We start from the raw sequence: 12,701 nt of genomic DNA on the forward strand, positions 1-12,701 counted from the left end.
GTACAGTCACAGGCTGAACGGTAATTATTACTTTTTCCATGTTTTATTTGTCATTCATGCTAATTTCATAAGATTAGGAGTTGTTCATTACCGTTAATAGAGAAAATCGCATAGAAAAACTGTTATTTGCAGAAAAACTGCACTGCTGTCAACACATGAAGTGGTGAGATGTGACATAAAGCTTAACATGGTATGATGGTATATTCACCATACATGTTTGGTTGTTGTCTATGATGTGTGGTGCTTTCAAAAAAGACACACAACTACACAAAATTATTCTGGTATAAATCTTGTGACACTATGCAATCTCAAACATCGCATTTTTATACCCTCAGCCTTTAGGATAGAAAGTGTATATACACTTTGATACGACCAAAAATGTGCCTCATCGAAATAACGGTTTTAGACCCCAAGTATGTTTGGACGAAATTCCTTTCAGACAATTTGGAGTTGATTTAGCCATGTCCGTCCGTCCGTCTGTCTGCCTGGCTGGCTGGTGTGTACGATAACTCTCGAACGGATTAACCGATTTGAACCAAATTTAGGGTATCATACCATTTTTTTCCAAACTTAGTTTAAGTTCGAAGATGGCCCATATTGGTCCACAAAAGTTCAAAAATTATCTGTAAATTGGTGTGAACGATAACTATCGAAGGGTGCAATCGATTTGGTCCAAACTTTGCACATCGTATTATTCCTTCCAGGTATATATCGGGCTCGAATATGGACTATAGTGGTCCACTCCTTCGGGTATCTACCACACAAAATTCGGATAAAGTGAAGTTTAAGTCCTCTTCTCGGATCGTTTTGAAATTTGTTTCGGTAAGTTGTCCTTGCGGCTCCCTTTACGACGGTACAGTTTTTTCTTGCGCAAGTCCATATTTCCTGAGATATTGGTCTAAAAGCTCCAAGAAACCCTGACCAAAATGGCAAATCTGCAGGATAATTCTCGCAGGGAATTTCTGATTGGTGCAGGCATTGCACATCATATTATTTCATCCAATCGTGTATCAGGTTGGAATATGGTCTATATCGGTCCACACCTTCGGGTACCTCCCAAAATTCGGATAAAATGAAGTTTAAGAGCTCCTCTCACATCGTTTTGATTCTTTTTTCAGTAGGTTGTACTAGCGGCCTCAGTTAGAACGGTACATTTTTCCTGGAGTAAGTTAATACTTCCTAAGATAACGTCCCAAGCTCAAAAATCTTGCTGGACATATTAAAATGGCTATTGTGCAAGATAACTCTAAAACTTTTTCAAAAAATTCTTTCAAACTTAGTTTAACGTAATTTAGTATTTCGAGTTATTTATGAAGAAGTTTGGTTACTGAAAATGTTTGGTATATGTCAATAATTTGGTATAGCCCCACAGTACGGTACAGCTTTTAAAGCAAACTCGTGATACAATATCAATATATTTTATATACGGCATTATTGTGTTTGGTTTTGTTGTTGCTGTACCACAATACCTCTCTTGTATTATCTTCAAAACTTTGAGACTATGTAAATGTTTCCTTCGTGTAATTTACACCACATTTGAGACCAGTCTTTAAATACCAAACAAATCTAGAAAATTTTTCGAAATATCATAAAAGTAATTTTACTGGGTCTAGTTGACCGAATGTATAGTCTTCTCTGCCTTTCCCTAAGGTAAACCAATTTTAACTACCTCCCATTTTAAAAAATTTTTGTTTTTAAAATTAAATAAAAACAAGTTAAAAAGTATCAGTCGGCTTTGCCGACAGAGATATACCCTCAGCCTGTAAAAATTAAAACACTTTTTTCACAAAAAACTTATGTATTTAGGGGGTTTCAAAATGTTGGTCGTATGAACCGACAAAAATGTTGATTAGGATTAAGTTCAAAAATATTGCTGAAAAGGTACTTAAAGGAATGGACCGTCATAGACCATGGGGGTGCCATAGGGGGTTTTTACACCCTTCGGGCTGTTTTCTCAAGAAGTATGGACTTGCCCCTGAAACAACTTTTACCATCGTAATTGTGGCAGTGAATGTAACTTGCTTCAACAAAAATCAAAGTGATTCAATAGCAGGTCTTAAAGTAAACTTATCCAAAATTTTGTGTAGGAGGTACGGGATCGAGTGGACAAATATAGTGCATATTCGAACCTTATCTATATCTGGTAGATATTATGAGAATGTGTAAAGTATGGACCAAATCGATCACTCCCATCAAGAGTTATCGTGCGCACAATTTTTCCGAATATTTTTGAAAGTTTGTGGGGTAGGTACCTGAAGGAGTGGACCGATATGGCTTATGTACGAACTTAAACTAAGTTTGGACACAATATTACGAAGGCCAAATTTTGGCCGGTATTGGAATTTCCGTTCGAGAATTATCTTGCGCTTTCAACCAAGAATATGGTGTCATAGGGTTTGTTTTTCAAATTTCAACTATTTTTTCAGGAACTTGCCCCTGAGGAAACTTGTACCTTCGTATAGGGGACAGTGAATACAAGATGTTACAACAAAAACCAAGGCGATTCGAGAGCAGGTCCTAAACTGAACTTTTCCGAGTTTTCCGATTGAGTCCATATTGGAACCTCATCTAAGTCTGGTAGAAATTTCATAATGTGCAAAGTATGGACCAAATCGTTTACTTCTTTCAAGAGTTATCGTTCGCACAAATTTTCCGAACATCTTCGAACTTTTGTGGGGAAGGTACCGGAAGGAGTGGACCGATATAATCCATCTTTGAACTTGAACTAAGTTTGGACAAAATATTACGAAAACCAAATTTTGGACCGAATCGGCAGATCCGTTCGAGAGTTATCTTGCGCTCCAACCACTACACACGGTATCATAGGGTTTTTTGTAACGTTCAGGCTATTTTCTCAGGAAGTGTGGACTTGCCCTTAATGAAACTTACAGCGTCGTATAAAGGACAGCGAATACAACTTGCATAAACAAAAATCAAAGAGATTCGAGACCAGGTCCTAAACCGAACTTTTCCGAAATTTTGTGTGGGAGGTACCCGAAGGAGTGCACCGATTGAGTCCATATTGGAACCTCATCTAAGTTTGGTAGAAATTACACGATGTGCAAAGTATGGACCAAATCGGTTATTATTATTATTCCCTACAACATTTATCGTGCGCACAAGTTTTGCGACAATTTTTGAACATTTGTGGGGGAGGTACCTGAAGGAGTGGACCTATATGGCCCATCTTCGAACTTAAATCGAATCTGGACAAAATATTTCGATACCCAAAACTTGAACCGAATCGATTGATCCGTTCGAGAGTTATCGTGCGCACCAGCCAGACAGACGGACATTGCTAGATCTACTCAAAATTGTCTGAAACGGATATCGTACAAACATACTTGGGGTCTAAAACCATTATTTCGATGAGGCACATTTTTGGTCGTATCAAAGTGTAAATACCCTCTTTAGCCTAAAGGCTGAGGGTATAACAATAAAATTGCGATTAAGCTGCACTACCTTAGAAATAATAAAGTTATTTACCAAAATCTATAATCGTTTAAATCCTGTTCTTTTCTTTAAAGCAAAATATTCAGATTTTTCACAAAATTTATTTTTTCTTAATCTTTTCCAATACCAATGGTATATTTCCAAATTTATTCATTGAGAAAAATTGCAATCCATAAACTTCAACTTCATCGCTGCTTAAAATGGCATCAATCATTTCAACTGCTTTTTGAACCGAATAATCTGTAAACTGTGCATTTCCTAGAGCATGTTGTCTTCTATATTCCTCTAAATCTTCCGGTGGCATTTTGATTTTTGTAACACGCAATATGGCCTCTAACATTCGTAAATTATCTGGTACAAATATTCCCACTAAAATGGGGATTTTTATTTCTCTGGAACGGCAACTTTTAATGAAGTCAATAATAGGTCGGGATGAGAAACAAATTTGTGTTATAATAAAATCGGCACCAGCTATAACCTGAAATGAGAGTATGCAAAAACAAAGCGTGTATTCAAATTATTTAATTAATTATTAAAATCAATTAAACGTTGACAAAATTATGTAATGGACAGTAATGTGGGGGGATTTTTTGTACTAGACGGAAATGTGTTGTTATTGTTTTTATGTTAACAGACAAGTGTGATATTATTTGGACTTTAAAATATTTTCTATAGATTTTTCTGATAAAATTGTGGTAATATTCCAGAAAAATAGTACGGGGAAATATTAGTTTATGGCCAGCTGTTAAAAGCTGTCGGCTGGTTGTAAAAGAATTATGTCTTTAACCCACATAAAGCCACTGGTCGTTTAAACGCCACAAAAAATTGCGTAAAACTCTGGTTTTTTCGAATATTTTTGTGGGATTTTTTGCGCTTACAAAGCTTCATTTGAACTATGCATTTCCAAACAATTGGCCTAAAACCCCAGCTATTCAAAACAAATCGACTTTTTTGTAATTTTCGACTTTTGTTGAAAAATTTAAATATGCGATAAAAATTTAATGATAAATGTTAGAATTATATAACGTCAGGGATTTGTTAGGAATATAGTAAGAGTATTTTCTCAATCAAAAACCAAGGGATTGGCATATAAGCGGCATAGAGCGTCTATCTCGAGATCAATCTGTTGCATGTCAGATGAATAGGCGTACAAATGCAATAATGATAAAAATATCACTAACACATGCGGAGTCTATACTGATAAGGCATATTTTTGACCTTTACAAAGTTACTCTCATTCTTACCTTCTTCTCCAAGTTCCTAATGTCTTCATCTATTGATTTAGATTCAGGATGACCCTCTGGGTAGCCAGCTACTCCAATGCTTATGGAATCTATAAAAATAAAACAATGATGAGAAAATAATGTTTATTTATAATTAACAAGCAAATAAACAATATTTAATATAGAAATAGTGAATACTGAAATTTTTAAAATGCTATATACAGTATACTCTCGATAATCCAGACAGTAAAAATGTACTACACTGAGCACTTTCTTTTATTTATGTTACTGGTTTGGATTTTTTGTTGATAAAAATACGTAAGACAATGTGATGTGCTGAATATGATTTCATTGCATTTGCAAAATGCAAAAGCAAAATATCTTTGTTCAGATTTTTACGGCATTAACATTAATTCCGAGCCAATTACTTACTTACTTAGCTGGCCCATTACAGAACATTTGTTCCATAGACCGAACTAAGAAAAGATATCCAATCCTCTCTGTTTTTCGCTTCGCTTTTTGGAATACCGCGCCTTTTCATTTCTTCATCCACTTGTATGCTCCATCGAAGCTTAGGCCTGCCGATTCTGCGTGCACCGCCATATGGCATGTATTCATACGCCTTTTTAGCGAGTTCATCATCGCTCATTCTTATGATATGGCCTAGCCAACGCAATCGTTGCATCTCGATATGTTTAACTATATTCATGTCTTTGTATAGCTGATATAGCTCGTGGTTCATACGACGTCGATATTCACCGTGAACGCAGATCGGTCCGTAGATCTTTCGAAGAATTTTTCTCTCAAACACACCAAGCACTGCCATGTCAGCTTGCGCAAGTACCCAGGCCTCGGAGCCATGCATTAGCACGGGTAGTATCAGTGTTTTGTAGAGCGTTATTTTTGATTGACGAGATGTGGCTTTGTTTTTAAACTGCTTACTTAAACCAAGGTATCATCTGTTGGCCAATACAATTCTTCTTTTTATTTCACAACTGATGTCGTTTGTTGTGTTTATGGAGGTGCCGAGGTAGACGAAATCTTTTACTGCATCAAAATTATAGGAACCAACTTCCACAGTTGGTCCGAGCTCAATGGACGCATTGCGCGTCGACACCATTAACTTGGTCTTCTCACCGTTTACCGCCAGACCCACTTTAGGAGAATCTCCTTCGACTTTCGAAGGAGTTACTTCTTTTACTGATCGTCCCATGATGTCTATATCATCAGCATAAGCAAGTAATATGTGGCTATTGGTGTAGATTGTGTTACTTTTTTTGACGTTTGCCTCTCGTATAACCTTTTCCAGCAGGATGTTGAAGAGATCACACGAAAGACTGTCTCCTTGTCTGAAATCTCCTTTGGTACAAAACTCTTCGGAGATGTTCTTTCCTATTTTAACTGAGGACTTCGTGTCAGTTAAAGTCATTTTACAAAGCCGGATGAGCTTTGCGGGGATACCAAAGTCAGACATGGCTTGGAATACCTTTGAACTCAGCGGACGGTCGAAGGCTGCTTTATAATCGACAAAAAGGTGGTAGGTGTCGATCTCTTGGGTCTTCTCCATGATCTGCCGCAGGGTAAACATCTGGTTAATGGTGGACTTGCCATGTCTAAAGCCGCATTGGTATGGTCCAATTATCTCATTGACCATAGGATTTAGCCGTTCGCACAATATCCCTGACACTATCTTATAGGCAATAGGGACTAGACTTATGCCCCTATAGTTAGAGCATACAGTCTTATCTCCCTTCTTGTGGACGGGGCACAGAATACTCAGGTTCCAATCGTCGGGTACTCGTTCTTCCTGCCACATTGTGCTAACTAGCTGATGAATACACCTTATCAGCGTGTCGCCTGCGGTTTTGAACAGCTCGGCTGGTAAGCCATCGGATCCTGCTGCCTTATTATTTTTCAGCCGTATTATTACTGTCTTTACCTCATCTTGGCTGGGCGGTATACATTCAATACCATCTTCTGGGATCTGTGGGTCTGTGGTATCTTCGTCGTCTTCGCTGCTATTGGATACCAACAGTTTTGAAAAATTTTATTTCCATATCCTGTTACCAAATTACCTTGCTGGTCTCTACAGGAGAATGTGCCTGTACCAAAGCCATCAGTTTGATGCTTGACTCTTTGGTAGAATTTTCGGACTTCATTCTGGTTCCTGTACATCTCGGTTTTAGCACACTCCCGCTTTTCGATCTCTCTATTTTTCCTGCGGAAAAGACGTTTCTCCTCTCTCCTTTTCTCCCGATATCTCTCATGTGCGCTACGCGTTGCTATGGATTGTAAGGTAGCCCTATAAGCCGCATTTTTCTCTTCGATAGCAGTTCGACACTACTGATCATACCATGGATTCCTTGGTGGAGGTCTCTAGTATCCATGTATGGATTTTGCGGCTGTTTGCATGGAGTGAGCAATACTTTGCCATTGCGCTGATATGTTATCGGAATGAAGATTGCTTTGATTAAGTAATTGGGCTAGTTGAGTGGAATATGCTGTGGCTATAAGTTGTGATTGCAGCTTACCGATGTCTAACTTTCGTGTTGTGTCTGTTCGTACTTTGTTTGCTACGTTTAACCGGGTACGTACTTTTGCTGCAACAAGGTAGTGGTCGGAGTCTATGTTTGCTCTTCGGAACGAACGCACATCCAACACGCTCGATGAATGTCTTCCATCTATCACCACGTGATCAATTTGATTTCTTGTTTTCTGATCTGGAGACAGCCAGGTGCCCTTATGGATGTCGAGATGTTGAAATCTGGTGCTGCTAACTGCCAGTATATTCTCGCAATATCAGCCGCGCGCTTTCTGCTGTAAAATGTTCAAAACGATCCTAGTTGCCCATAAACTTCATATTCACATAGGTAAAAATGTGTTGAAACCAACAAATTTTTTTCTGTTTTTACCTCATTTCTGGTCAGACCTGTGCTCAAATGATAGGCAGTTCGGAAACTTCTTAGCCCAGCACAAAAAGCGCGGTATAAACAGAAAAAAGTTAAGAGTTTTGGAAACTTCCATCTCTGTTATGAACACATGTTAAATTTTGTTACGATCTGGCAACTCCTTCATATAGAAACAGGTGTCCAAAAAAGACTCATCCGCAATTTTTATACCCTACACCACTATGTGGGGAGGGTATTATAAGTTGGTTTTGGCCAAAAAGTTTGTAACGCATCGAAATAATGGTCGTAGACCCATACTTGTATATACCAAAATTAATGTCTCGACTAGCTGAGTCGATCTGGCTATGTGTGTCCGTCCGTCAGTCCGTCCGTCCGTCCGTCTGTCCATCTAAACCTTGTAATCACGCTACAGGTCGCAATTTTGATCGGATCGTCACGAAATTTTGGATGTTGATGGGGATCCCGGAGGGGAAGAAGCCTATTGATTTTGATTTTGATGATGGTCGGATGATATTTAGGGGTCGGAAAGGGCAAAAAACTTAGGTGGATAAAAAGACAACGTTTTTTTCCAAAGCGAATATCTCAGCTTCTATATGGGGTATACCAAAAGCAAAACCTGACAATGAAAGCAGAAAATATTACCTTTCGAATGATGTAAAGTAGGTGCTCGTAGGTAATCAAACAACGAAGAATCACAATAGTAGCAAATAAAACCCCAATTTTAATTTTAGCGATTTTAATTATATTGACGAATATCACAGCTTTGGTTGAAAATTTTCCAAAAGCAAAGCCTGACTATGAAAGTAGAAGATCCCGTCTTTACAATGATGCAAACTAGGTCGGCGTAGGTAACCAAATAACGGAGATATCGCAATGGTCGGTAATACATCAGATTTTTCTATTTTTCTATTTGAGGGTTAATGGGGGTCTCACAGATGAAGAAGCCTATTGATTTTGGTGATGGTCGGATAATATTTAGGGGTCGGAATGGGCAAACACTTATTTGGAGAAAAGTCAACATTTTATTTCAAAGCCAATATCCCTGTTTCTTTAAGAGGCATATCAAGAGCAAAACCTGGCCAGGAAAGTAGAAAATATCACCTTTACAACGATGTAAAGTAGGTTGTCGTAGGTGGTCAAATAGCAGAGATATGGCAATAGTCGATAATGCATCCCAGGTCGCAATTTTGATCGGATCGTCATGAAATTTTGGGGGTTAATGGGGGTCCCAAAGGGAAAGAAGCCTATTGATTTTGATGATGGTCGGATAATATTCAGGGGTCGGAATGGGCAAACACTCATTTGGAGACAAATTCAAAGTTTTATTCTTTGTGAATATATTGGCTTTTAGTAGGGGTATTTCAACGGCAAAACCTGTCAATGGAAGAAAAAAATATTACCTTTACATTGGCGTAAAGCAGGTTGGCGAAGGTGGTCAAACAAGGGAGATACCACAATAGTCGGTAATGCATCCAATTCATCCATTTTTTGCAACCAAGCTACAGGTCGTAATTTTGGTCGGATGGTCACGAAAGTTTGGTTGCTTATGGGGGTCCCAGAGAGAAAGAGGAATATTATTTTTGGTGGTTGTGGGATTATATTCCCTAAAAGAAATGTTTACCAGTGAAAACCTTATGCGCAGAGGTAGTGGTGTAGGGTATCACATGGTCGGCCCCGTCCCGACTATAGCCTTTGCTCACTTGTTTACAATGGAAAAATTAGAAATGCGTGCTGTCAATAAATATTTACATAAAAAATGTTTATCGGGACATGAAATTCATAATGATATGGTGAATGTGTTAGGTGAAAGTTCTCCTAATCAAAAACGCATAAGAATGAACATTTCTCAAGCTTTTTTAGATCGTTTTAAGCGAAATAAAATGGATTTTAAGCGTCGTTTCATAACTGTTGATGAGACATGGATCCACCACTATACTCCAGAGACAAAAGAACAATCCAAACAATGGACTGAAGCTGGAGGAAGTGCCCCAAAGAAGGCAAAAACAATTCAATCGGCTGGTAAGGTTATGGCAACGGTTTTTTTGGGACTTCAAAGGTATTTTATTGATTGACTATCTGGAAAAGGGTAAAACAATATATTCAGAGTACTTTTGCAACCTTTTGGATCAATTAAATGTACAAATTGGAAAAAACGCCATGGCTTACAACACAAAAAAATAATTTTTCATCAAGACAACGCACTAGCGCACAAGAGTGTTTCAACAATGGCTAAAATCAATGAATTAAAGTACGAGTTGCTTGACCACCCACCTTATTCTCCTGATTTAGCTCCCAGTGACTTTAACTTGTTCCCAAATCTAAAAAAATTCCTTGCTGGCAAGCGTTTTACCTCAAATGAAGATGCAATTACAGTTGTAAACCACTATTTTGAAGACGTTGAGGAAAACTAGTTTAATCAAGGGAAAGAATTGCTAGAAAAGCGTTGGACTAAGTGCATTGATATTTCAGGAGATAAACATATTTTTGAAAAACTAACTATTCTCTTTCATTGATAGGCTAAGAAGTTTCCGAACCGCCCTCGTATTGATACATTGATGTATCCCCTAAAATCGATTCTGACATTTGGAAGTCGGAAAACCGTTTTCTTTAATTTTCTTATATATATTTAAAATATATATATTTATGAGCACAGCATTCAATTGTGAACGGGAACAGATTTGAAACCCTGCTTGGAAAATTTTTTTTTTTAATTTTTGTTAAATGGAATTGCAAACGAAAATTGATATTTGTCATATACTCTTGTTAGCCTAAAGGCTTACGGTATAAAAACTTTGCTTTCTAATGTAAGAATTTATTCTTTTTATTTTTTGCCAATCTTAGTTTTACTATTGAATCATATACATTTTTTAGAGGTTGGTGATTATAAAAACTGTTTTGACTTGAAAACTCGAAAACTGAATCAATATGCGGCGACTTGAACATATTGCTATACCACTTTTAAAAAGTTTTACATGGTTCAAAAATAATGACGTTGTCTTTTCGGTGGCTTTAGTGTGCCAGTGTCAATAGTTTGCTATAACCAGTAGTCTTTATAAATACGTTTAACTCTACTATAAAAAGTCCCCATTGTAAACTCTTATCAGATACTACAAACTATATTGTTTACACGCAATGATAATTGTCAGTTTCATTATTTGTTTAGTTTCAACTTACCACCCCGAATTGTTCAAATTGCCTCCACTAATTCCGATGAATTGATCCTTATCAAAAAAAAAATCACCTCGTCTTTATAAATACGTTTAATTGTGCTATAAAAAAACCCCCATTGTAAACTCTTATCAGATACTACAAACTATTTTGTTTACACGCAGTGATAATGGTCAGTTTCATTATTTATTTAATTTCAACTTACCACCCCGAATTCTTCGAATTGCCTCCACCAATTCCGACGAATGTTGATATTGTTGATCCTTATCAAAAAAATCTCCTCGTATAGAGAGTACGTTTGGAAAATTCATATTTAAGAATTCTCTCAGTCTTTTTTCTGTCAAACAATAGCACGACAAATGTGGCATTACTGTGACATGTTTGTTTAGCTTGTGGGCCAGCCGTATGGCTTCGACGTCATTGAGATTATCTACGTTACAGTAGTCCATACCCAGCCAAACAATAGATGTAAACATCGGTAGAATTGGTCCCAATGCATTGTAGTCCAACAAATGATGGGGATTATAAGTCTTTGCCAAAATTTCAAGTCCATAAAAGAATTCTTTGTTTTGAACTTTCTCATTAATCACATTTCTAAGCAGTCTTTGATCAGTAGTTGCTGGTGGCAGTGGTTTTTGCAGTTGACTAAATTTTATATTTATCTCGTAATGTTTGCTATCGCTTTTTGAAGGAGGCACCACATGTGCACCCTGGGCTGCAGTGGAATCCTCCATTCCCGGGGATGGCGTTGAAATAATGATCTTATTCCTTGTGTTATCCATATTTTGGTTTTGTATTTGTTGTGGATCACCCTGCTGGCGTGTTTTGTTTACATACGTGATAGAATCAGCTGACCGTATGGCTCGATGACTTCCAACCAGATTGCCTGCACACAATGTACTGAATACGCAAACCGGTATAATCAGAATGCCTACACGTTTGCTTGCTGCAAAGCTCATATCGATACTAAGCTTTTTGTTAATTTTTGCTTCAATTAAATTGCAAATAAATACCACGCGAAGTCGTAGCCGAATTGCTGGTTTTGGCGGGAATTTTTTTCAATGACCAGTTCAACTACTGTTGTATGCAATTTTACAACGTTTCTAATAGTTTTCCTCTTTAGCGTATAAAAGAAAAATCTGCGAGTCATGGTGTTTTAACACTTTTGCAAAAGAAATCCCATTTCGAACTTCCGTATTCGAGTCTGTGCTATTTTAATAACATTTATTTTAGGCATAGGGGAATCCCAAAGAATCCATTCGTAGCATTTTTCTACACTTTTAAACCACCGGAAATCCAGTTGTCAATAATTTAGATTTTTTCATTCTCGTATCCCGTTATTAGCACACAGGAGATGACATTTTTCGCCAGTGGAAATCCTCTCAGGCGTAGAAATACTTCGATATGCATACATGGTACATAGATGGTAGCATCTATATTCGTCACTTCGGACATAGAAGAAGTCTATGTTAATAGTTGAGCAAAATTTGTATCCATAGAATTCAATTTTCCTTTATAAATGAAGTCAAGTAGTAATTCAATGGGCAATTCTACGATTTTGTTTCCTTTACGGTTTTGTTTCCTCGGGGGATCGTAGACCATCAATAATACATTTTTATAATGGGGTATTATGTACAATTGTTTTAATGTAGTCCCAAGATTTATTTATATTGGACAAGTTCTTCAGTACAGTTCTCTAGAACATCTTTGGTCGACGCGTTTTTCTCATGCCATGTGGGTTCCCATCCAGAGTCATTAATATTTTACAAATTTGTACAAACTTTTACAAAATGCTGTTCGATAACAAACTTTTAAAGTAAAAGAGAGCGAATTTGGAGAGAATTTTGGGGAGTTTTGTGACTGAGAACTTTAAAGTTTTTGCAAGCAAAATTTTCCTTGTAAGAATTTGCAAGTTTGATCAGCTGATTTAAATTCGAATGTTTTGTGG

General features: G+C 37.3%; 1 protein-coding gene across 1 annotated transcript; it reads right to left on the reverse strand.

The window, feature by feature from the left end:
• Positions 1–3,552: 3,552 nt before the first annotated feature.
• LOC141398631 (5,10-methylenetetrahydrofolate reductase) lies at positions 3,553–11,852 on the reverse strand. The gene is made up of 3 exons (XM_073976094.1): positions 10,959–11,852; positions 4,698–4,786; positions 3,553–3,931 (listed from the first exon to the last, which is right to left on the reverse strand). The coding sequence occupies exons 1-3, from the start codon at positions 11,710–11,712 to the stop codon at positions 3,554–3,556; spliced, it is 1,221 nt and encodes a 406-aa protein (XP_073832195.1). The 5' UTR covers positions 11,713–11,852; the 3' UTR covers position 3,553.
• Positions 11,853–12,701: the final 849 nt, after the last annotated feature.

This window comes from Musca autumnalis, unplaced genomic scaffold (assembly GCF_047663935.1).
Source record: "Musca autumnalis isolate F117 unplaced genomic scaffold, ASM4766393v1 scaffold_3, whole genome shotgun sequence".
Classification (NCBI taxonomy): Eukaryota; Metazoa; Arthropoda; class Insecta; order Diptera; family Muscidae; genus Musca; species Musca autumnalis.

Excerpts from the sequence above, each read along its gene's own strand:
- LOC141398631 (XM_073976094.1), bottom strand. The coding sequence starts at position 11,712 with ATGAGCTTTGCAGCAAGCAAACGTGTAGGCATTCTGATTATACCGGTT. Across the intron at positions 4,787-10,958 it reads AATTCGAAGAATTCGGGGTG|ATTCCATAAGCATTGGAGTA; the intron begins GTAAGTTGAAAT and ends TTATTTTTATAG. Across the intron at positions 3,932-4,697 it reads TTAGGAACTTGGAGAAGAAG|GTTATAGCTGGTGCCGATTT; the intron begins GTAAGAATGAGA and ends CTCTCATTTCAG.